This window comes from Chiloscyllium plagiosum, unplaced genomic scaffold, assembly GCF_037043375.1.
Source record: "Chiloscyllium plagiosum isolate Xiang-an unplaced genomic scaffold, Cpla_swu_hap1 HiC_scaffold_8, whole genome shotgun sequence".
NCBI classification, from domain to species: Eukaryota; Metazoa; Chordata; class Chondrichthyes; order Orectolobiformes; family Hemiscylliidae; genus Chiloscyllium; species Chiloscyllium plagiosum.
This window is the reverse complement of record NW_028270146.1, coordinates 16,249,264-16,270,817: the sequence shown is the minus strand read 5'-3', so window position 1 is coordinate 16,270,817 and position 21,554 is coordinate 16,249,264. Positions and strand designations below refer to the sequence as shown.

General features: G+C 45.5%; 1 protein-coding gene across 28 annotated transcripts in view; it reads left to right on the top strand.

Annotated features, from left to right (window-relative positions):
- The window catches only part of LOC122553369 (neurexin-3), a 2,038,938-nt gene that overhangs the window by 1,815,610 nt on the left and 201,774 nt on the right, over positions 1-21,554 (top strand). For all 28 annotated transcript variants that reach the window (XR_015757834.1, XR_015757833.1, XR_015757835.1 and 25 more), the window contains one exon: positions 4,427-4,598. Coding sequence is in view for 23 of the 28 variants with exons in the window: in XM_087989624.1 (XP_087845750.1) it covers positions 4,427-4,598 (172 nt within the window). In the remaining 5 variants the exon portion in view is untranslated. The remainder of the gene's footprint in view (positions 1-4,426; positions 4,599-21,554) is intronic.

Here is a 21,554-nt window from a genome sequence, read left to right as displayed (position 1 = left end):
ATATCAGAGATGGAGGGAGTGACTGTTAGGTGGGGTGCCAACCAAGCGTGCTACTTTGACCTAGATGATGTCAGGTTTCTTGAATGTTTTGGCTCTGCACCCACCCCGGCAAATATGGCGAATTCTATCACACTCCTGGCTTGTGTTGGTTAGCTCAGTTGGCTGGACAGTTGGCTTGAGTTGCAAAGTGCTGTCAGCTGCATGGGTTCACTTCCCATATTGGCTGAGGTCACCATGAAGGTCTTACCTTCTTGACCTCTCTCTTGCCTGAAGCATGGTGACCCTCTTAGCTGTCTCTTAGGGTGGTATGGTGACTCAGTGGTTAGCACTGATGCCTCAGCGCAATAGGGACCTCGGTTCACTTCCACCTGTCTATGTGACTGTCTATGTGGAGTTTGCACATTCTCCCCGTGTCGGTGTGAGTTTCCTCCGGGTGCTCTGGTTTCCTCCCACTGTCCAAAGATGTGCATGTTAGGGTGGATTGGCCATAGGGAATGCAAGGATCAGGTTGTGGGGGTGGGTGAGGCTACTGCGTTGTAATGGTTAATGAATGTTTCACTTGAATGTTGTCTACTGGGCATCTAATTCTTGCTGTCTGGGCTTTGCCTTTATCCACTGTGGACGATATCTGCACATTTCTCCTTTCTTCTTCAGGAAAGGGATCATGGAGACTGCTCCCTGCTGCATTCCCCATGGCGATAGCCTGACCAATGACCTTCAGAGGGCTGGCATCGACTTGATGGGCCAAGTGGCCTGCTTCCGCACTGTAGGGAATCTGTGATTGTGCCTTGTAGATGGCAGACAGCTGAGTAAAATGATAACATTGTATTTTTCCAAGCTTTGGGTTCAACATAGCACAGATTCCAATGTTGCTTCAAGTTTGAGATCTGGCTGGCTGGACAGAACAGAGAGGTGAACCTTGTAAAAGAACCGTGATCAAGCCAGCATTGTTTTAAAGTGACGTGTAAACAAAGTAAGGGTGATGCACATAAAAGCATTTTCATGGGTGGGAGGTGCACTGCCTGGAAATAGGGTGAAGGCAGGTTCAGTTAAGGCATTCAGAGAGCACTGGATGTTTACTTTTGGTAGCAATGGTGTGCAGGGATATGGGGAGAAAGGCGGCAACTGGCAGAAGATAACACAGTCAGTACAGGCATGATGGGCCAAATGGCCACTCTTTTGTGTATTTCTGTGAGGAATTGCCAGCTGGCTATTACCCAAACATGGAACAAAGGCTGGCAGACAGCTGTGTATCCAAACTACTGCCTCAAGTTAAAAATAAACCCACCAGCACCACAGTGAAGTTGTCTGATCAATATCACGACTTCAAACTTTATTATCCCATGCTTATAAATGATTTGTCACCAAACGGACAGTAATTACTAAATAAAAAGAATATCATCTGGAAATTGTCTGCACTGAATTGATTTTGTTGGTTCACATACTGAAATGCTGAAGTAAGCATTTTATTTTCCTGAATTAGTTTTCGCACCATGTGACCTTTAGATTTATAAAATTATTGACCACCCCTATGCCTCTCTGCACTAACATTTATCAGTATGAATTTACTGATTACATTGACGTCAGGGGACAAAATATTTACGTTTAGCTCATTCCCTTCAATATCCCCAGCTCCGGCGTAATTGTTAATGAATGTCTCACTTGAGTGTTGTCTACTGCCCATCTGATTATTGCTCTCTGGGGCTTTGCCTTTATCCACTATGGACTATATCCGCATATTTCTCCTTTCTTCTTGAAGAAAGGGATCATGGAGACTGCTTCTTGCTGCATTCCCCATAGCGATAGCCTGACCAATCAGCTTGTCTGGTCTGCGTTTAATCAACAGACTGAGGTTGACAGTCAGTTGCATCTCCAGGTCCATCCTGGTCAACCTTTCAATACACTCTTCTCATGCTGTCTAAATTATCGTTCCCTTTCTGCAGTTGGTTCCTTGTAATCCAGTCGTGACAAGTGCAAGGTGCAAACGTTTGACTGGGCAACTCTTTTTAGCAGTTCTATTCATTTCCTTTTTGGCTCCCCTCATGTTGCCGAGATTTCGTGGGTTATCCTTACTCATTCACAACATGTTGCCTGAGCATTAAGGGGTGCCTCCTATCACTCACTGACCAAGAAATGGTGGTGGCTAAACTGCCTTCTTCGGACCTACATTTGAAGATTACAATTTTCCACAGCATTTAGATTCAACCGAGAGGCTTGTTTGGTCATTGTGAAAGGCAGCACAGAGTCAACCACCTACACCAGATTTGCTCAAGTCAGCTGATTCCTTTCCCTGAAAGACATCGGATGTATTTTTACCATAATCTTTTAAATTTCTGATCATTGTTCATGTTGCAAATATTTTATTCCATGTGATTTAACTCATCTTCCAATTCCCATGCTGGAATTTGAAATCCCAACTCCAGATTACCAATCCATGCCTCTGAACTACTCAGCAACATTATCATTGTGTTATTTTTCTCATATTTAACCTCACGAGTCTTTGAGACTCTCTTCCTGAGGAGGTGTTGGAAGCAGACTCCTTAAATAATTTTAAGTCAGAGGGAGAAAGATTCTTGTTGGGCAAGATGTTGCTAAGTTATCCAGGGTAGGCGGAAATGTGGATTTAAGATTACAATCAGACCAGTCAAGATTGTATTGAATGGTGGAGTAGGGTCAAGGGGGGAATGATCCCCTTCTGCTCCTGGTTTGTATGCCAATGTGTATTAATAAACAGGGAATTCCTGATTGATGAATGTCCAACATAGAACAGTACAGCACAGTGCAGGCCCTTCGCCCCTCAATGTTGTGCTGACCTTTTATCCAACTCTAAGATAAACTAACCGACATACCCTTCATTGTACTATCTTCCATATGCCTATCCAAGAGTCGCTTAAATGTCACTAATATATCTGTCTCTACTACCACAGCTGGCAGTGCATTCCATGCACCCACAACTCTCTGTGTAAAGAACCTGCCCATGACATCTCCCCTAAACCGTCCTTCAATCACCTTAAAACTATGCTCCCTCGTGATAGACATTTCCGCCCGTGGGAAAAAGTCTCTGGCTATCCACTCTATCTCTTTCTTAAGATTAGATTACATACAGTGTGGAAACAGGCCCTTCAGCCCAACAAGCCCACACCGACCCTCCGAAGAGCAACCCACCCAGACCCATTCCCCCACATCTAACTCTACGGGCAATTTAGCATGGCCAATTCACCTAACCTGCACATTTCTGGACTGTGGGAGGAAACCGGAGCACCCAGAGGAAACCAACACAGACACGGGGAGAATGTGTAAGCTCCACACAGATGGTTGCCTGAAGTAGGAATTGAACCCAGCTCACTGGCGCTGTGAGACAGCAGTGCTAACCACTGTGCCACCATGCCACCACTGCCATTATCTATGCCTCACATCATCTTGTACACCTCTATCAAGTCACCTTTCATCCTTCTTCACTCCAATGAGAAAAGCCCTAGCTCCCTCAACCTTTCTTCATGCGACATGCCCTCCAGTCCAGGCAGTATTCTGGTAAATTACACACAAGGCTATAACTTAGATACAAACATTACCTGAACTTATGAACGAAAGCTTTATATTGTCCTGTATTGTATTTGACTTGCATACAAACTGACCTGCGAATGGACTCAGGAACAGAAACCATTTGCAGCCGGAGACTGCCTGTAATCCAGTGATGTAATTATTCCTTCGAAACAGGGGGGGTAATTTATCAGTTGAGCATTATGATGCTAATCTAAGTGAATATGAACCATCTTCTGGATGTAGGCTCTGTCCAATTTACATCAAAAGGAAGCTGTAATTGGTTCACTTCAAGTAGAAATTCAATGTATTTTGAAATGGTTCCACTGTATAATTGGGCTCAATTGGAATTGTTCTGCTAATAAAAGATGGTGAAAGCTGCATTGGCTTGAAATGTAAAAGGAAGACAAGAAGATGTTTCAAACTCTTATTTCTCACCCACCCACATGCAGTGGTTATGACATTGTTGTTGTGACATCCCCAGTAGCTTCTAGAGGCTGAGTGAAAGACACTCTGTGGAGAGAGAGAGAGAGGTCATGGCATAATGGTTTTGTCACTGCACTAGTAATCCAGAGCCCTAAGCCAATTTTCTGGGAATGTAGGTTCAATGTCCCAATAGCAAATGAAATTTCAGCTCAATGATCTGGCGTGAGGAGCATAATGGTGACCAGTATTGGTTGTCAAAAAAGCTAATGTCCTTTAGGGAAGGAAACTGCCATTCTTACCTGGTTTGGTCTACATGTGACTCCAGACCACATAGCAATATGGTTGACTCTTGCCTGCCCTCTGGGAAAGTAGGCATAGACAATCAATGCTGGATTGCAACATTCCATGGATAAATGGTAGAAAGTCAAAGGAATAGCATTTTTTTTTTTGTCCTTTGCAGGAACAAGGCAAGATCAGCGTTGTTTTCAACGTTGGTACAGATGACATTGTCATCAAGGAGTCCAGCAACGTGGTGAATGATGGGAATTACCACTTGGTACGTTTTACCAGGAATGGGGGCAATGCGACCCTGCAGGTGGATAACTGGGCCGTGAATGAATTCTACCCGACAGGTGAGTGTTACTGTCCTGTCTATCTTTACACTGTTCTGAGTAAAGGACCAGATGTTGGAGACTTTGTGACAGTGTGGTTGTGAAACAGTGGAATTATAATGGGCATGCCAAGTCTGATTTCAAATAACAGAATCAGGAGAATGTGGGACTCGTTCTCACAAGGAGTTGATGCAAAGTTAACAGAGACGTATGTAAGGGGAAGCTAGCCACAAACATGAGATACAAGGGAACAGAGGAGGAGAAACATAGGAGCAGACTTGTGTAGAACGTGAACACAAGCATGGAACATTAGGCCTCCTCCTGAGCTATAAAGAACAAAGAACAATACAACACAGGAACAAGCCCTTCAGCCCTGCAACCCTGTGCTGACACATTTTGCCCTTCCATACTAAAACTGTCTTCACTTACAGAATCCTCTATTCCCTTCCTCTTCATCTATTCATCCAGGTGTTTCCTGAATGCTGCGATTGTGTCTGCTTCCGCCACTTCCTCTGGCAGCATGTTCCATGCACTCACCACCCTTTGTGTGGAACACTCGTCTCACACATCTCTTTCAAACTCCCCTGCCAGGCACCTTGTCTCCCCTAGTTCTGAGGAAGGATCACTGCACCCAAAACGTTAACACTGATTTCTCTGCACAGATGCTGCCAGACCTGCTGAGCTTTTCCAGCAATTTCTGTTTTTGTCTCTGATTTACAGCATCTACAATTCTATCAGTTTTTATTTCCTCTAGTAATTGACCCCTCCACCCTGGGAAAAAGCCTCATATTTTCCACTCTATCCATGCCATTCACAATCTTATAAACTCCTATCAGGTTGCCCCTCAATCTCCTGTGTTCCAGTGAAAACAAATCCAGTCTATCCAACCTTTCTTCATAGCTACATTCCGCATACCAGAAAACATCCTGATAAATCTTTTCTGTACCCTCTCCAAGGTATCCACATCCTTCGGGTAGTGTGGTGACTAGAACTGTACATACTATGTGTGCAAGAGTCAAGAGTGTGGTGCTGGAAAAGCACAGCAGGTCAGGCAGCATCCAAGGATCAGGACAGTCGATGTTTCGGGCGTAAGCCCATCATCAGGAATGAGGCTTGTGGGTCGAGGCAGAGAGATAAATGGGAGGGGGTGTGGTTTGGAGGGAGGTAGCTGGGAAAGCGATAGGTGGATGAAGGTCAGGGAGAAGGTGGGGGGAGTGATGGACAGATTCAGAGGGCTGTGCCAAGTTGGAGGCTAGGGACTGGGATAACATGGAGGAGGGGACAGGAAGAAGCTGTTGAAATCCACATTTATCCCGTGTGGTTGCAGGGTCCCAAGGTGGAATATAAGGTGCTCTTCCTCCAGGCATCAGGTGGTAATGGTTAGGCGGTGGAGGAGGCCCAGGACCAGCATGTCCTTGACAGAGTGAGAAGGGGAATTAAAGTGTTCAGACACAGGGCGGTGGGGTTGGTGGGTGAGGCTGTCCTAGAGATGCATACTATGTCTGCAATACAATGCATGTGTAAGGTGATAAATAGCTCCCAAACAAGATGAGCAAGTATGAAATTAAATGTAAAGCCATTTCTGGATAGTTATTTTATAAAACACTCAATGGCACATACATCTGCCTCTTCCTCACCAACCTGTGTCCCTGCAGCCTTTCTCTATACTATTTTGAATAACCAGGAATAAAATGAACTCAATTTAAAGCAAATGAGTCCAAATGCGGCCCCTTAAAGGAACACTAACTCACAACACAATCTCAAAGAAAATATATTAATTTAAGTTAATATGTCACTTTGTGGGGTTATGATGTACCTCAGCCATCTTTCTTTCTCAATGCTCTATGTACTTAACTGAACTACAGACTTCACTTGTATATCTTATCATTATGTGACTCATTGCTTAATGGCTTTGAAATTAAAGACAAGACAGAAAAATTCCAACAGGTGGTTTCAGTAGATAAATAAGTAAATCTGACTCCTGCAAAAGGATAGGATGAGAAGGGAAGTAGCCACAGAAATGCATTGGTGGTAATCTTCCAGAAATCCGTAGATACTGGTTAAGTCCCAGAGGATTGGAAAACTGCCAATGTAAAGCCTTTATTTCAAAAAGGGAAGGAGAACAAAAACACAGGTAACTATGGACCAGTTAGCTTAACGTCCATACTTGGGAAAATGTTGATTATGAAGGACGCAAGAGCAGATTCAAGCCGCATCGCCATGAAGATCTCAATGAGGGGGTACCAAACAAGATAGTTAAAGCAGTGGATGTCAGAATTTGGATTTTCAGAAGATGTTTGATAAGGTGTGACACATTAGGTTACTTAATAAGATAAGTTGTCCAGAACTAGAGAGCATAGGTTTAGGGTGAGAGGGGAAAGATATAAAAGAGACCCACGGGGCAACGTTTTCACGCAGAGGGTGGTACGTGTATGGAATGAGTTGCCAGAGGAAGTGGTGAAGACTGGTACAATTGCAACATTTAAGAGGCATTTGGATGAGTATATGAATAGGAAGGGTTTGGAGGGATATAAGCCGGGTGCTGGCAGGTGGGACTAGTTTGGGTTGGGATATCTGGTCAGCATGGACTGGTTGGACCGAAGGGTCTGTTTCCACGCTGTACATCTCTATGACTCTATAAGTGCCTATGTTGGAGGCAATATATCAGTATGGGTAGAGCATTGGCTAGCTAATAGATGACAGAGAGTTGGGGATAAGGCTGGGCATTGTCATGGTGACAATCAGTAACTAGTAGCGTGCCACAGGGATCAGTACTAATGAAGAAAGTGAATATAATCAAAGCTGAGATAGATTTTTAACCAGTAAAGGACCAAGGTAAAGGGGAAAAGGCAGGAAAGTGAAGTTGAGGATTATCAGGTCATCCATGATCTCAATGAAAGGTAGAGCAGACTCAATGGGGAAAATGACCTCTTATGTTTTATCATCTTCAGAATAGGAACTAATAAAAAATTATCCTGGAGACCACCCATATCAAAGTACAAGTATGCCCATCTCTTCCTTGGTGGCACTGTTGTTTTCATGTTGGTAGACCACCATCTGTTCCACTAAATGTCTGTGCTACCCCCAAAGCGCTCATCTGAAGTGTGATGCAGTACTCCCCACCTAACCGAAGAAGTGCAGCTTCAACAACACTCAAAATGATTGACAGCATCCAGGTCAAATCAATCACTTGATTTGCACCTGATCCACCCACATCCATATTCTCCCCAGTCAGCACCTACGCGCAATAACAACATGATCTACAAGATGCACAACAGCAGCTCACCAAGGATTATTCAGCCAGCAACCTGCAAACCCTTGGCCACTTTCATCTAGAAGGACAAGGGCAGCAGATACATGGGAACACCACTCACTGCAAGTTCCCCTCCAAACCATTCACCACCCTGACATGCAAATGAATCACAAGTTCCTTTCCTGTTGCAGGGTCAAAATCCTGGGAACTCCCTGATGACATTATCCTACACCTGAAGGACTGTAGTTCCAGAAGGCAGCTCACCAAGGCCTTCTTAAGACCTTATTAAGAGCAATTAGGGTGTACAACACATGCCATGAATGTGACCTGATGGCCACATCCCATGAATGAATAAGAAGAAAATGTGTCACTCAGGATTCAGTGCATGTTGTGATTTGTCTGTTTCTTTATTTTCCTTATTCAATTTCATGATGCATATATTATTTCTCTCAACTTGCACACAGGCTGCCTTTCTGAAGTGCTGTGAGTGTATCCCAGTCTGGTGTAAATGAATAAACTGCAGTGCTATTTCGTGTAGTTGAATAGATTACTGTAGATTTGGTCATATGTGTACACTAGCCTAAATAGCTTTAGCAGATTTCCTTCCTGAATTTGCCAGATAGGGTTTTACACCACGGTCACCATTACTGATCTAAAAATAACGTCTGTGTTTGTTGACTAAACAGAATGTAGATTCCCAGCTACCGTGTTGGGATTTGAACTCCTGTCACTGGATCATTAATCCAGGCTTCTGGGTTAATGGGCCAGTGACATAACCACAATGCCTGGGCATTGGAGGCATTTCAGAGAAGGTTGATTCCTGGATAGCCATATGAGGAGAGCAGGTTGGGGATTTACTCATTGGTATTTGATCTTTGCGTTTAGGAGTTGGGGTGTCATATTGAGGTCATACAGGATGTTGGTGAGGTCTCTTCTGGAGTACTCTAGGCAGTTCTGGTCACCCTGTTATAGGAAGGATATTATTAAACTGGAGAGGGTTCAGAAAAGATTTACCAGGATGGAGGGCTTGAGATATAAAAATATGTGGGAAAGACTGGGACACCTTTCCACTGGAGCGGAGGAGGTTGAGGGGTGACCTTATAGAGGTTTATGAAATCATGAGGAGCATAGAGAAGGTGAACGACAAGGTTATTTCCCTAACGGGGAGAGTTAATAACGAAGGGGCATATGTTTAAGGTGAGAGGAGGAAGATTTAAAAAGGACACGAGGGACAACTTTATTCTACAGCGAGCGGTTCATGTATGGAATGAACTTCCTGAGGAAGTGGTGGATGCGGGTACAGTTGCAACATTTAAAAGACATTTGGATAAGTTCATGAATAGGAAAGCTTTGGTGGATTTGGGCCAAACGCAAGCAGGTGGGACAAGTTTAGTTTGTGAACATGGTTGGCATGGATTGGTTGGACCGAAGGCTCTGTTTCCATGCTGTATGACCCTATGATTCTGTTCAGGAGAATCTGTTGAGACAGAGAAGCTTCTGCGAGGGATTGAAAGGGCAAATCCTGAGAGATGTTTCCCCTCATGGGGGAGCCTGGGACTCTCAGGCACAGTTTAAGAATCAATGGTCTCTTATTTGGGATGGAAGCGAGGAGGAACGTCTTCTTTTCAATGGTCCCTTGTGTTGGAAATCTCTTCCTCAGTAAACATTCAAGCTGGGGTCATTAAGTTTATTCAAAGCTGAGTTGGGTAGATTTTTGATTTCTCATCAAGGGTTATGAGAGCCATGTGCAGTTATGACCACAAGTGAATTAGCCTTAATCTTATTGAACGGTGGAGCAGGGTTGAGGGGCTGAATGATCTATTTCTGCTGCTATTTCTAATGTTCGCATGTAGATTGTCACTGGGCAGTTATAGCGTGCTGTCTTGTGGTGTAGGGAGGTTCTTCTGACCTGCATCCCTCTGAAACAAATAGAGAGGTCTCATTGCCAGCTTGGTCTGGGAATTGATGTTGACGGTGAAGTAAGGAGTGAAAGGAGCAATCTGAAACGATGAGGACAAATTCTACTCTGATACAAAAAGAAACAAGTACCTGGTGATTTTCTAAAAGCTCTCTCATTTTCTTTTCCATCAAGGTGAGGGATTTTATCGCAGGGTAATGGGATACATTCATTCACTTTGGGCACCGGCATCAAGTGCAGTGCAGTTACATGTGGAATAAACCTCTCTCTAATGCAGTGAACCACAGCATGACCTCAAGAAAGAGCCAGGGTGATCTTACTGCATCCTCACATCAGCCAATTTAGTGTCGGATTAGGGGGAGCTTTATGCTGTTGACTCACACTCACTAAAGAACTGCATTAAGACTGACTCATAATATCACCTCAGATCCTTACCGATTGAGGGATTGTCGGTGCAGCCGTTTCAACAGAATTTGAACAGGGACGAAAAGTCAGCGTCTTACATTCTAATGCTGACAATTTCCTTAGGTTTTACCGTTAAAGCGATTACTGGTGCAGCAAGGTTTCTCACACAGTTGCTGCCCCTTGAAATGCTGGCTCCGAAAGTTCCTAAGTTCGAGATTTTTAAAGGGGCTGTATTAGTGTGGAACTGAGGATCTCAATCTCTCATTGTGTTCTCAGAAAAGGCGGGAGATGAGACCGTAAATATAATTAATGTAAGTTGATTGAGAGAAAGAGACAAAACAAGACTGGCAGCTTAACATTCCGGGATTTAAATGTTTCAGGTGAGAGATAGAGGGATGTAAAGGAGATGGGGAAGCTGTCAAGCAACATTTAGATTTAGATTAAATTACAGTGTGGAAACAGGCCCTTCGGCCCAACAAGTCCATACCGACCTGTGGACGCTGTGTCGCTGATTCGGCAGAATATCACGGCTATACTGAGGGAGGGATATCCAGTGAGGCCATATGGGGAGTGCTCAGGAATAGGAAGGGTGCAATCACTTTGATGGAACTGGACTCCAAACCTCCCAACAGCCCAAGGGAGATAGAGGAACAGGTATGTGAACAGATCATGGAAAAACGAAAAAACAGGATCATTGTGGTGGGTCATCTTAAACCTCCTCTGTATTGTCTGGGACTCACTTAGTGCCAGGGGTCTGGATGGGGGAGGGAGTTGTTAGGTGTGTCAAGGATGGATTTTTGAAATAATATGTAAATAGTCCAACAGAGGAAGGGGACATGCTGACCTAATATTGGGGAATGGGGCCAGCCAGGTGGTTGAAGTTTCAATGCGGGAACATTTCACGAACAGTGACCATAATTCTGTAAGATTTAAGTTACTTATGGATATGGCCAAGAGAAGTCCTTGGGTGAAAGTATTTCACTAGGGGAAGGCTAACTACTACAATATTAGGAAGAAACTGGGAATGTTGACTGGTGGAGGCAGTTTGAGGGTAAATCCACACATGGCCACGTGGGAATCTTTAAAGGCCAGTTCATTAGAGTTCAGGACGAGCAGGTTCCTGTGAAAATGAAGGATAAGAATGGCAATATTCAGGAATCTTTGATGACAAGAGGAATTGAGAGGCTTAAAAGAAAAAGGAGGCATATGTAGGGTTTATGAAACTGAAGACAGATAGAGCCCTCAAAGATAGCAGGGAAGACCTCAAACAAGGAATTAAGAAGACCAAAAGGGGCTAATAAATATCTTAGGCAAACACGTTTAATGAAAATCCCAAGGCATTTTATACATATGTAAGGCACAAGAGGGTAGCTAGGGAAATGGTAGGTCCTCTCAAGAAGGAATTTGTTCATGGAGACAGAGGAATTGGATGATGTCCTTAATGAATATTTTGCATCAGTATTCACAAAGGAGGAGGATGTGGTGGATTGTGAGTCTGGAGAGGGGTATGTTGATATTCCAGGTATGTTGATATAAAAAAGGAGGAAGTCTTTGAAAAGTGTTAAGGCAGACATGTCTCCAGGGTCTGATAGGGGCAGGGGAGGTAGGGGCGTGGTGGGGGGGCTCACCACATTACCAGACAGGTGTGGAGGCTTTAGAGAGGGTACAGAAATTATTTATCAGGAAGTTTCCTAGTCTGGACGGTATTAGCTATGAAGAGAGTTTGGACAAACTTGGTTTGTTTTTACTTGAACGTCAAATGATGAGGAGTGATCTAATCGAAGTTTACAAAATTTTGAGAGGCACGGATAGAATGGATAGAGTCATAGAGAGGTACAGCGCAGAAACAGACCCTTCAGTCCAACTCGTCTTTGCTGACCAGATATCCTATCCTAATCTAGTCCCATTTGCCTGCACTTTATTCCTCTATTTTCCTATATCCCTCTAATCCCTTCCTATTCATATACCCATCCAGATGCCTTTTAAATGCTGTAATTATACCAGCCTCCACCACTTCCTCTGGCAGCGCATTCCACGCACGCATCACCCTTGAAAAGGTTGCCCCTTAGGTCCCTTTTATATGTTTCCCTTCTCACCCTAAACCTATGCCCTCTAGTTCTGGACTCCCCCGCCCCAAGGAAAAGATCTTGTCTATTTATCCTATCTAAGCCCCTCATGATTTTATAAACCTCGATAAGGTCACCCCTCAGCCTCTGACGCTCCAGGGAGTAGAAATCTTTTGCCTATCGTGGAAATGTCAGTTACTAAGGGACTTAGGGTGAAGGAAAGAGGGGTAAATTTAAAGGTAATGTCGAGGCAAGATTTTTACACAGAAGATGGTAATTGTCTGGAATGTGCTGCTAGAGAAGGTGATGGAGGCAGATAGAGTAGCAGTCTTTAAGAGGATTCTTGATAGGTATATGAATGAACAGGGAATAGAGAGATAGACTGTGTAGAGGCTTTTAATTTAGGAAGGCCTCATGTGTCAGTACAGGCTTTGTGGGCCGAAGGGCCTGTTCCAGAGCGATACCGTTGTAAGTGTTCCAGTAAATGTAACAATGACTCTCACCAGATCTATTACAGTCTTCATTCTTCGGTGGGATGTGGTCATCAGCAAGGCCAGTATTTGCTGCCGGTCCCTAATTGCCCCTTGAATTATTTACTTGTCCCTTTCAGAAGGCAGTGTGTCAACTACTATGGGTCAGGACACAAGCAGGCCAGACAAGATAAGGACGCCAGATTTGCTTCCTCAAAGAACATTATTAAACCAGATAAAATCCATGATAGTTGGCCGAGTCATTGGTGTTGAGACTAGCGTTACAATTCCAACAGCTACTATGGTGGGATTTGAACCCATAGACACCCACCAGAACATTAACCTGGAAGCCCTGTGGAGTATCAGTCCAGCACCTTTAGCACCATGTCACCACATGAAGGGCTGCAAGTACTGTTAAGATGAATACCTCAACTTATCTTTCTTGGGTAAGCTCCTTGCAAAACATAAGGGCCAGGAGGAGGCCATTTGGCCCTTCAAATCTGCTCAATTTGGGGCCGAGCCCATATAAAGTGAGCCACTATTGTAGAGATGAATCTTCTAAATTATACAGTTCCATCCTTCAGAAGGTGAAGTAGCAACTCAGTGCACCACATTGGCAATTGAGAGTAGAGTATGGTCAGACTTGGACCACTGGGGTGTACTCCAGTGTCAGGAGGGATAGAGACTAGAGCCATTTGGCTGATCAGAGGTTCCATATTTCAGATCCAAGGTCCGTCACCTGCCTTTGCTTTCTTCGCCTTGACATAAACACTATTTCAAACAACTCTCCACTGTTGCCTGGCCCAGAATTTATCTCTCAATCAACATCCCCAAAACAGATTACCTGGAGCTCATCACATTGTTTGTTCAAGGGAGTATCTGTGTCTGCAACAATTCACTGCAATTCACAACATTTGGCATCAGGTTAGAAAGCAATGCATTGGCTTTGGGACATGAAACATCCAGAACAGGTGCTGTACAAGGACTGAAACAAAAAGCTAGGAGCAGGAGGAGGCAGTTTAGTCCCTCCGCCATTTAATAGGACCATGGCTGATCTCAATCTGGCCTCACCTCCACTCTCCTGCCCGCTCTCCGTATCCACTCTGCAAAAATCTCCTCCTTAAAGTTATTCAGTGTCCCAGCGTCCACCACGATTTGGAGAAGTGAAGTCCACAGAGGATATGGAAAGGGTCAGGAATTTAATTTCAGGCAAAGCAATGAGGGGGACAGCTATGAGAAGGAACCAGCAGTCAATGTAGGACTGAGGGTGCAGACTGTTTTCTAAACAGGAGACGCCTTCGGAAATCTGAAGCATAAGGATCTGGGAGTTCAGGATTCTGTTAAGGCTCAATTGGCAGTTAGGAAGGCAAATGCAGTGTTGGTATTCATTTCGAGAGGGCTAGAATACAAGAGCAGAGATGCACTGTTGAGACTGTGTAATGCTCTAATCAGACTGCCTATGGAATATTGAGAGCAGTTTTGGGTCCTGTATGTAAGGAGGGATATGCTGGCCATGGAGGGGAGTCCAGGGGAGTTCCACAAGAATCATCCCAGACGTGAAGGACTTGAAATACTGCTCGGAATATCTTTGGAATACTGTGTTCAATTCTGGTCTCCCTGCTGTAGTAAGGATGTTGTGAAACTTGAATGTGTTGAGAAAAGATTTACAAGGATGTTGGAATTTGGAGGATTTGAGCTATAGGGAGAGGTTGAATAAGCTGGGGCTGTTTTCCCTGGGGTGTCAGAGGCTGAGGGGTGACCTCACAGAGGTTTATAAAATCATGAGGGGCATGGATAGGGGAGATCGACAAGGTCTTTTCCCTGGAATAGCGGAGTCCAAAAATAGAGGGCATAAGTTTAAGGTGAGAGGGGAAAGATTGGAAAGGGATCTAAGGGGCAGTGTTTTCACACAGAGGGTGGTACATGTATGGAAAGAACTGCCAGAGGAAGTAAGTGGTGGAGGATGGTGCAATTGCAACACTGAAAATGCATCTGGATAGGTATATGAATAGGAAGGGTTTAGAACGATATGGGCCAAGTGCTGACAAATGGAACGAGATTAATTTAGGATAACTGGTCATCATGGACAAGTTCGACCGAAGTGTCTGTTTCTGTACTATACATCTCTATGACTTTATGACACTAAATAACTCCGTAGAAGCCAGTATCCCGTCACCAGGTCACCCTTTATTTACACACGGAAAGTTCTTGACAGTGATCCAGCTCTCTCAGAGCCAGCTGTCAGAGTGAACAGGATGATTGACACTCCTGTTCAAATGTGTCAGCCAGGGTTCCCTGACTGGACCGGATTAACAGCCCCAATCAGGGATCTCATATTCTATGCTGTCTACCTAGCCGACCTCATTATAGTCACTGCAGGACTTGTCATACGCGGAGCGGTTGAGGACTCTGGGTCTGTGCTCAATGGAGTTTAGAAGGATGAGGGGGAATCAGATTAAAACTCACAGAGTACTGAGAGGCCTGGATTGATTCGATGCAGAGAAGATGTTTCCACCGGTAGGAGAGACTAGGTTCTGAGGGCACAGCCTCAGAGTGAAGGGATGAGCCTTCAGAACTGAGAGGAATTTCTTCAGCCAGAGGGTGGTGACTCTGTGGAACTCATTGCCTCAGAGAGCTGTGGAGGCTAAGCCATTGAGTATATTTAAGACAGCGATAGATGGGCTCTTGATTAGTAAGAGGATCAAGGGTTATGGGGAGAAGACAGGAGAATGGGGTTGAGAAACAGATCAGCCGTGATTGAATGGCAGAGCAGACTTGATGGGCCAAATGGCCTCATTCTGCTCCTATGTCTTATGATCTTCTGATTCACCACCCTTTGAGAGATGTAATTCCTCTTCATGTCTGTTTGCAAACCCTCAGCCTTAACCTATTACCTCTCATTCTAGAATGCCCTACAAGGGGAATCGTGTACTTTGTCAGTCCCTTTTAGCGTGTTGCAGACTCGAATTAGATTCCTCTCGTCCCTCTAAAAATGTAAGTCTTTCTGACAGCGTTTTTTTTTCTCTGTGCCAACAAAGAGAGTGTGGCAATGACGGCATTCAGCTCCTTTCAGTGGAGCTGACTCTCTAACAATCACGTCCTCTCAGTTCCTTGCAAACCTCCTGTGGAGAATCTGCTGATTGCCAGCTCAGTACAGAGTGTACATCACTGCCTGCCCAGTGGTAGGAGGGGCCTTATTAAAGGGCCTCTGCTCACAAACATGTTTCCGATCTGTTTAGGCTTCAGAGTGGAGGAGGGTATGGGGACGCAAGAACCCCCTCATTTCTCCCTGGTACTATCTTTAAATCTCTCTTCGGAAATGTAATGTCTGCCAGTGTGTCGCAGTGATGTGCAAACCCATAGCAAGGATAACCAGTTTCAAGAGGGCATGCTCATTAGTTTAATGTCCCCTCTCCTTGATCCTGGGGAGGTGAGGAATCCTGGATGGGGATGGGGGCAAGGTTATGGTGACAGTGGAAATCAGTTGTTGTGTGATTTTTCATTAAGGGAAACTCAGTGCTTAAGAAGTTGCAAAATCAAAACAGGAGCGCCCGGCTTCATTGTAACTCATGTGGAGGTGCTGGTGTTGGACTGATGGGGACATCTTTGACATTATAACTCAAAGGCATAAGAGAGGTTACACTGGATGACACTGGATTCTGAATTGTCAGTGAGCAGGTGAATTCCGTTGATTTTACATGTATTTTCACAACAGTGTTTAGCCTTTGTTGCCTCTTGTAAGATTGGAGAAAAGTGAATTCTCACACTTTTTCCTGGATTAATACCTTTCAACATATGGCGTACTGGCTTTTATTGGTAGAGGAATTGAGTTCCGGAGTCCTGAGGTCATGATGCAGTTGTATAAGACTCTGGTACGGCCGCATCTGGAATATTGTGTGCAGTTTTGGTCGCCATACTATAGGAAGGATGTGGAGGCATTGGAACGGGTGCAGAGGAGGTTTACCAGGATGTTGCCTGGTATGGAAGGAAAATCGTATGAGGAAAGACTGAGGCACTTGGGGCTGTTTTCACTAGAGAAAAGAAGGTTTAGGGGTGACTTGATTGAGGTGTACAAGATGATTAGGGGGTTAGATAGGGTCGACAGTATGAACCTTTTCCCGCGTATTGAGTCGGGTATTACAAGGGGGCATAGCTTTAAATTAAGGGGGGGTAGATATAGGACTGATGTTAGGGGTAGGTTCTTCACTCAGCGAGTTGTTAGTTCATGGAATGCCCTGCCAGTAACAGTGGTGGACTCTCCCTCTTTATGGGCATTTAAGAGGGCATTGGATAGGTATATGGAGGATAGTGGGTTAGTGTAGTTTAGGTGGGCTTGGATCGGCGCAACATCGAGGGCCCAAGGGCCTGTACTGCGCTGTATTCTTCTATGTTCTATGTTCTATGTTCTATAACATTAAACATTTATCACATAGTCTGCTCTAGCACACAAAACAATGTTAGCCACTATCAGAGGAGAAAGTGAGGTCTGCAGATGCTGGAGATCAGAGCTGAAAATGTGTTGCTGGAAAAGCGCAGCAGGTCAGGCAGCATCCAGGGAACAGGAGAATCGACATTTCGGGCATAAGCCCTGAAGAAGGGCTTATGCCCAAAACGTCGATTCTCTTGTTCCCTGGATGCTGCCTGACCTGCTGCGCTTTTCCAGCAACACATTTTCAGCTAGCCACTATCAGACCCCATTAACAGCTATTCACCCTCTTAGCCAGATCATTATCCACTCCTTTGTCTGTCCAACTGTTCTTCTCTCACTTTGTGCTCTATCCCCACTGAGGATTACTCTTTATGCTCTCCCCAAACTCCATCTTCTGCCCATAAACTGACATTTTCCGAGCTATCATCAGTTCTGAGGATGTTAACTCTGATTTCTCTCCACAGATGCTGCCCGGCCTGCTGAGCTTTTCCAGCAATTTCTGTTTTTGATTAACATTAAACTCATCCTAAGGCCCTGCTGTAGGGATTTGGTGCGACTGAGTTTGCCTCAGACACACCCAACCTGATTCCTGGTAAACAACACAGACCTCTACCAGGATCTGCTTCTCATTTGGTTTAAAGGAAGCTTGACTTTGTTTGGCTGATGAAAATGAGGTGTAGCATGGGGATTGAGGATGGAGGATTGAGGGATGTTAAGGAATCAGCCCTGGCTGTTTCATGTGTTTTAAAGTTCTTCCATGGGATGTGGGCTTCGTTAGCATTTATTGTCCATACCTAATTGCCTCTTGAACTGGATGGCTTGCTTGACCATGTCAGGGGGTAGTTAAGAGTCAGTCACATTAACTCTGGGGTTAGCAGATCAGACCAGGTAAAGTGGGGCGATCTCCTATAAAGGACACAGTTAACCAAATAGGATCTTATGTCAATCTGGTCATAGTCTCATGACTGACAACTAGCTTTCAGGTTGGAGTACCATCCCAAGCCATTTATTTTGATAAATTTAACATCAATGCTCCCAGCGGTGAGGTCTGATTTGAACCCATGTCCCAAGACCATTGCTTTCTGTCAGTGGATTTTTAGCATCATTTCCTCTGCAGTCAGTTGTGCAACCCAATCTCCATTTGAGAAGCTGGGGAACAGCACTGGGTTTGTCCCTAAAAGAAGGAAAGTAGAGGTCACTCCTGGAGAATTAACTGACACATTCAGAATGTTAGGGGTGGCAAGGTGGCTCAGTGGCTAGCACTGCTACCTCACAGCGCCAGGGGCCAGGGTTCAATTCCAGCCTCAGGTGACTGTCTGTGTGGAGTTTGCATATTCTACCCATGTCTGCGTGGGTTTCCTCCCACAGTCCAAAGATGTGCCGGTTGAGTGGATTGGCCAGGTTAAATTGCCCATAGTGTTAGGTGCATTAGTCAGGGATAAATATAAGGTAGGTGGATGGGTTAGTCTTCGAAGAGTTGGTGTGGATTTGTTGGGCCGAAGGGCCTGTTTCGATACTGTAGGGAATCAAATCTTATTGGGACTGTAAAGATGAGCTTGCGAGGAGAGGTTGCATAAGAAATCTTTGGATTGAAGAGAGTAGAGTAGGTTGCAGCACAATTTGCTTTTTGGTATTTTATTATACTAATTGGGAACAAGGGGTATAATCTGAAGTGAGAGGCAGGCCATTCAAGAAAGAAGTAAAGTTGCAAATGTTCACACAGGAATGTGTGGAACTCTCTCCCACGTGGGTAGTATGGTGGCTTGGTGGCTAGCACTGCTGCCTCACAGCACTATTGAACTAGGTTCAATTCCAGCCTTGGACGAATGTGGAGTTTGCACATTCTCCCCATGTCTGCAAGGATTTCCTCTGGGTGCTTCAGTTTACTCCCACAGTCCAAAGATGTGCCAGTTCGATGTGTTAGGTGGGGGGGTGGGTCTGGTTGGGATGCTGTTCAGAGAGCCGAGGCTGGGCTGATTGACCTCTATCTGCATTGTTGACATTCTATGATTGCACAAAAGATATGAGTTTAATTATACATTGAAATAAATCTGAGTTGGACAGATTTTCACTGAACAGATGCATTATGAGATCTGGAGGCAAAGACATGGGGATGAAGTTAGAATGAGGATCGAGCCTGGTAAGAGTCATAGAGACGTACAGCACAGAAACAGACCCTTTGGCCATACTGACCAGGATTCCTAAACTGACCTGGTCCATTTGCCTATGTTAAGCCCACATTCCTCCAAATCTTTCCTTTCCATATATGTGCTGAAAATGTGTTGCTGGAAAAGCGCAGCAGGTCAGGCAGCATCCAAGGAGCAGGAGAATTGACGTTTCGGACATGAGCCCTTCTTCAGGAATAAGGAAAGTTTGCCAAGCGGGCTAAGATTAAAGGGAGGGAGGAGGGACTCATTGGAGGGGCATTGGAAATGCGATAGGTGGAAGGAGGTCAAGGTGAGGGTGATAGGCCGGAGTGGAGGTGGGAGCGGAGAGGTCAGGAAGAAGATTGCAGGTTAGGAAGGTGGTGCTGAGTTCGAGGGTTGGAACTGAGACAAGGTGGGGTGGGGGGAAATGAGGAAACTGGAGAAATCTGAGTTCATCCCTTGTGGTTGGAGGGTTCCTAGGTGGAAGATGAGGCGATCTTCCTCCAGCTGTCGTGTTGCTATGGTCTGGCAATGGAGGATCCAAGGACCTGCATGTCCTTGGTGGAGTGGGAGGGGGAGTTGAAGTGTTGAGCCACGGGGTGGTTGGGTTGGTTGGTCCGGGTGTCCCAGAGGTGTTCTCTGAAACGTTCCGCAAGTAGGCGGCCTGTCTCCCCAATATAGAGGAGGCCACATTGCGTGCAGCGGAGGCAGTAAATGATGTGTGTGGAGGTGCAGGTGAATTTGTGGCGGATATGGAAGGATCCCTTGGGGCCTTGGAGGGAAGTAAGGGGGGAGGTGTGGGCGCAAGTTTTGCATTTCTTGCGGTTGCAGGGGAAGGTGCCAGGAGTGGAGGTTGGGTTGGTGGGGGGTGTGGACCTGATGAGGGAGTCACGGAGGGAGTGGTCTTTTCGGAACGCTGATAGGGGAGGGGAGGGAAATATATCCCTGGTGGTGGGGTCCGTTTCGAGGTGGCGGAAATAACGACGGATGATACAATGTATATGGAGGTTGGTGGGGTGGTAGGTGAGGACCAGTGGGGTTCTGTCCTGGTGGCGATTGGAGGGGCGGGGCTCAAGGGCGGAGGAGCAGGAAGTGGAGGAGATGCAGTGGAGAGCATCGCCGATCACGTCTGGGGGGAAATTGCGGTCTTTGAAGAAGAAGGCCATCTGGGTTGTACGGTATTGGAACTGGTCCTCCTGGGAGCAGATGCGGCGGAGACAAAGGAATTGAGAATATGGGATGGCGTTTTTACAGGGGGCAGGGTGGGAGGAGGTGTAGTCTAGGTAGCTGTGAGAGTTGGTCGGTTTATCACCCTCATCCTGACCTCCTTCCACCTATCGCATTTCCAACGCCCCTCCCCCAAGTCCATCCTCCCCATCTTTTATCTTAGCCCGCTTGGCACATTTTCATCATTCCTGAAGAAGGGCTCATGCCCGAAACATCAATTCTCCTGCTCCTTGGATGCTGCCTGACCTGCTGCGCTTTTCCAGCAACACATTTTCAGCTCTGATCTCCAGCATCTGCAGTCCTGACTTTCTCCTTTCCATACATGTGCCCAAAGTGGACAGCATGGTGGCACAGTGGTTAGCACTGCTGCCTCACCACGCCAGAGACCGGGGTTTAATTCCCGCCTCAGGCGACTGACTGTGTGGAGTTTGCACATTCTCCCCGTGTCTGCGTGGATTTCCTCCGGGTGCTCCGGTTTCCTCCCACAGTCCAAAGATGTGCAGGTCAGGTGAATTGGCCATGGGAAATTGCCCGTATTGTTAGGTGTAGGGGAATGGGCCTGGGTGGGTTGCGCTTTTCGGCGGGTCAGTGTGGACTTGTTGGGCCAAAGGGCCTGTTTCCACACTGGAAGTAATCTAATCTAAAAAAAAGGTCTTTTTTATATGTAGTAATTGTACTTGCCTCTACCACTTCCTCTGGCAGCTCATTCCGTTTATGCACTACCCTCTCACCTTAAATATATGTCGTCCAGTTTTGAACTCCCCTACTTTGGGAGAATAACCCTTGACTATTCACTTTATCTATGCCCCTCATGATTACATAAACGTCAATAAGGCCACCCATCAGCCTCCTACACTCCAGGGAAAACAGTCCCAGTCTATGCAGCTTCTGCTTCTAACTTGAACCCTCCAGTCTCAGTAACATCCTTGTACATCTTTTCTGCATCCTTTCCAGTTTGGACTCATAGTGTCATACAGCTCAGAAACAGACCCTTCGGTCCAAATAGTCCTTGCTGACCAAGATTCCCAAACTAAACGAGTCTCACTTGCCAGCATTTGACCC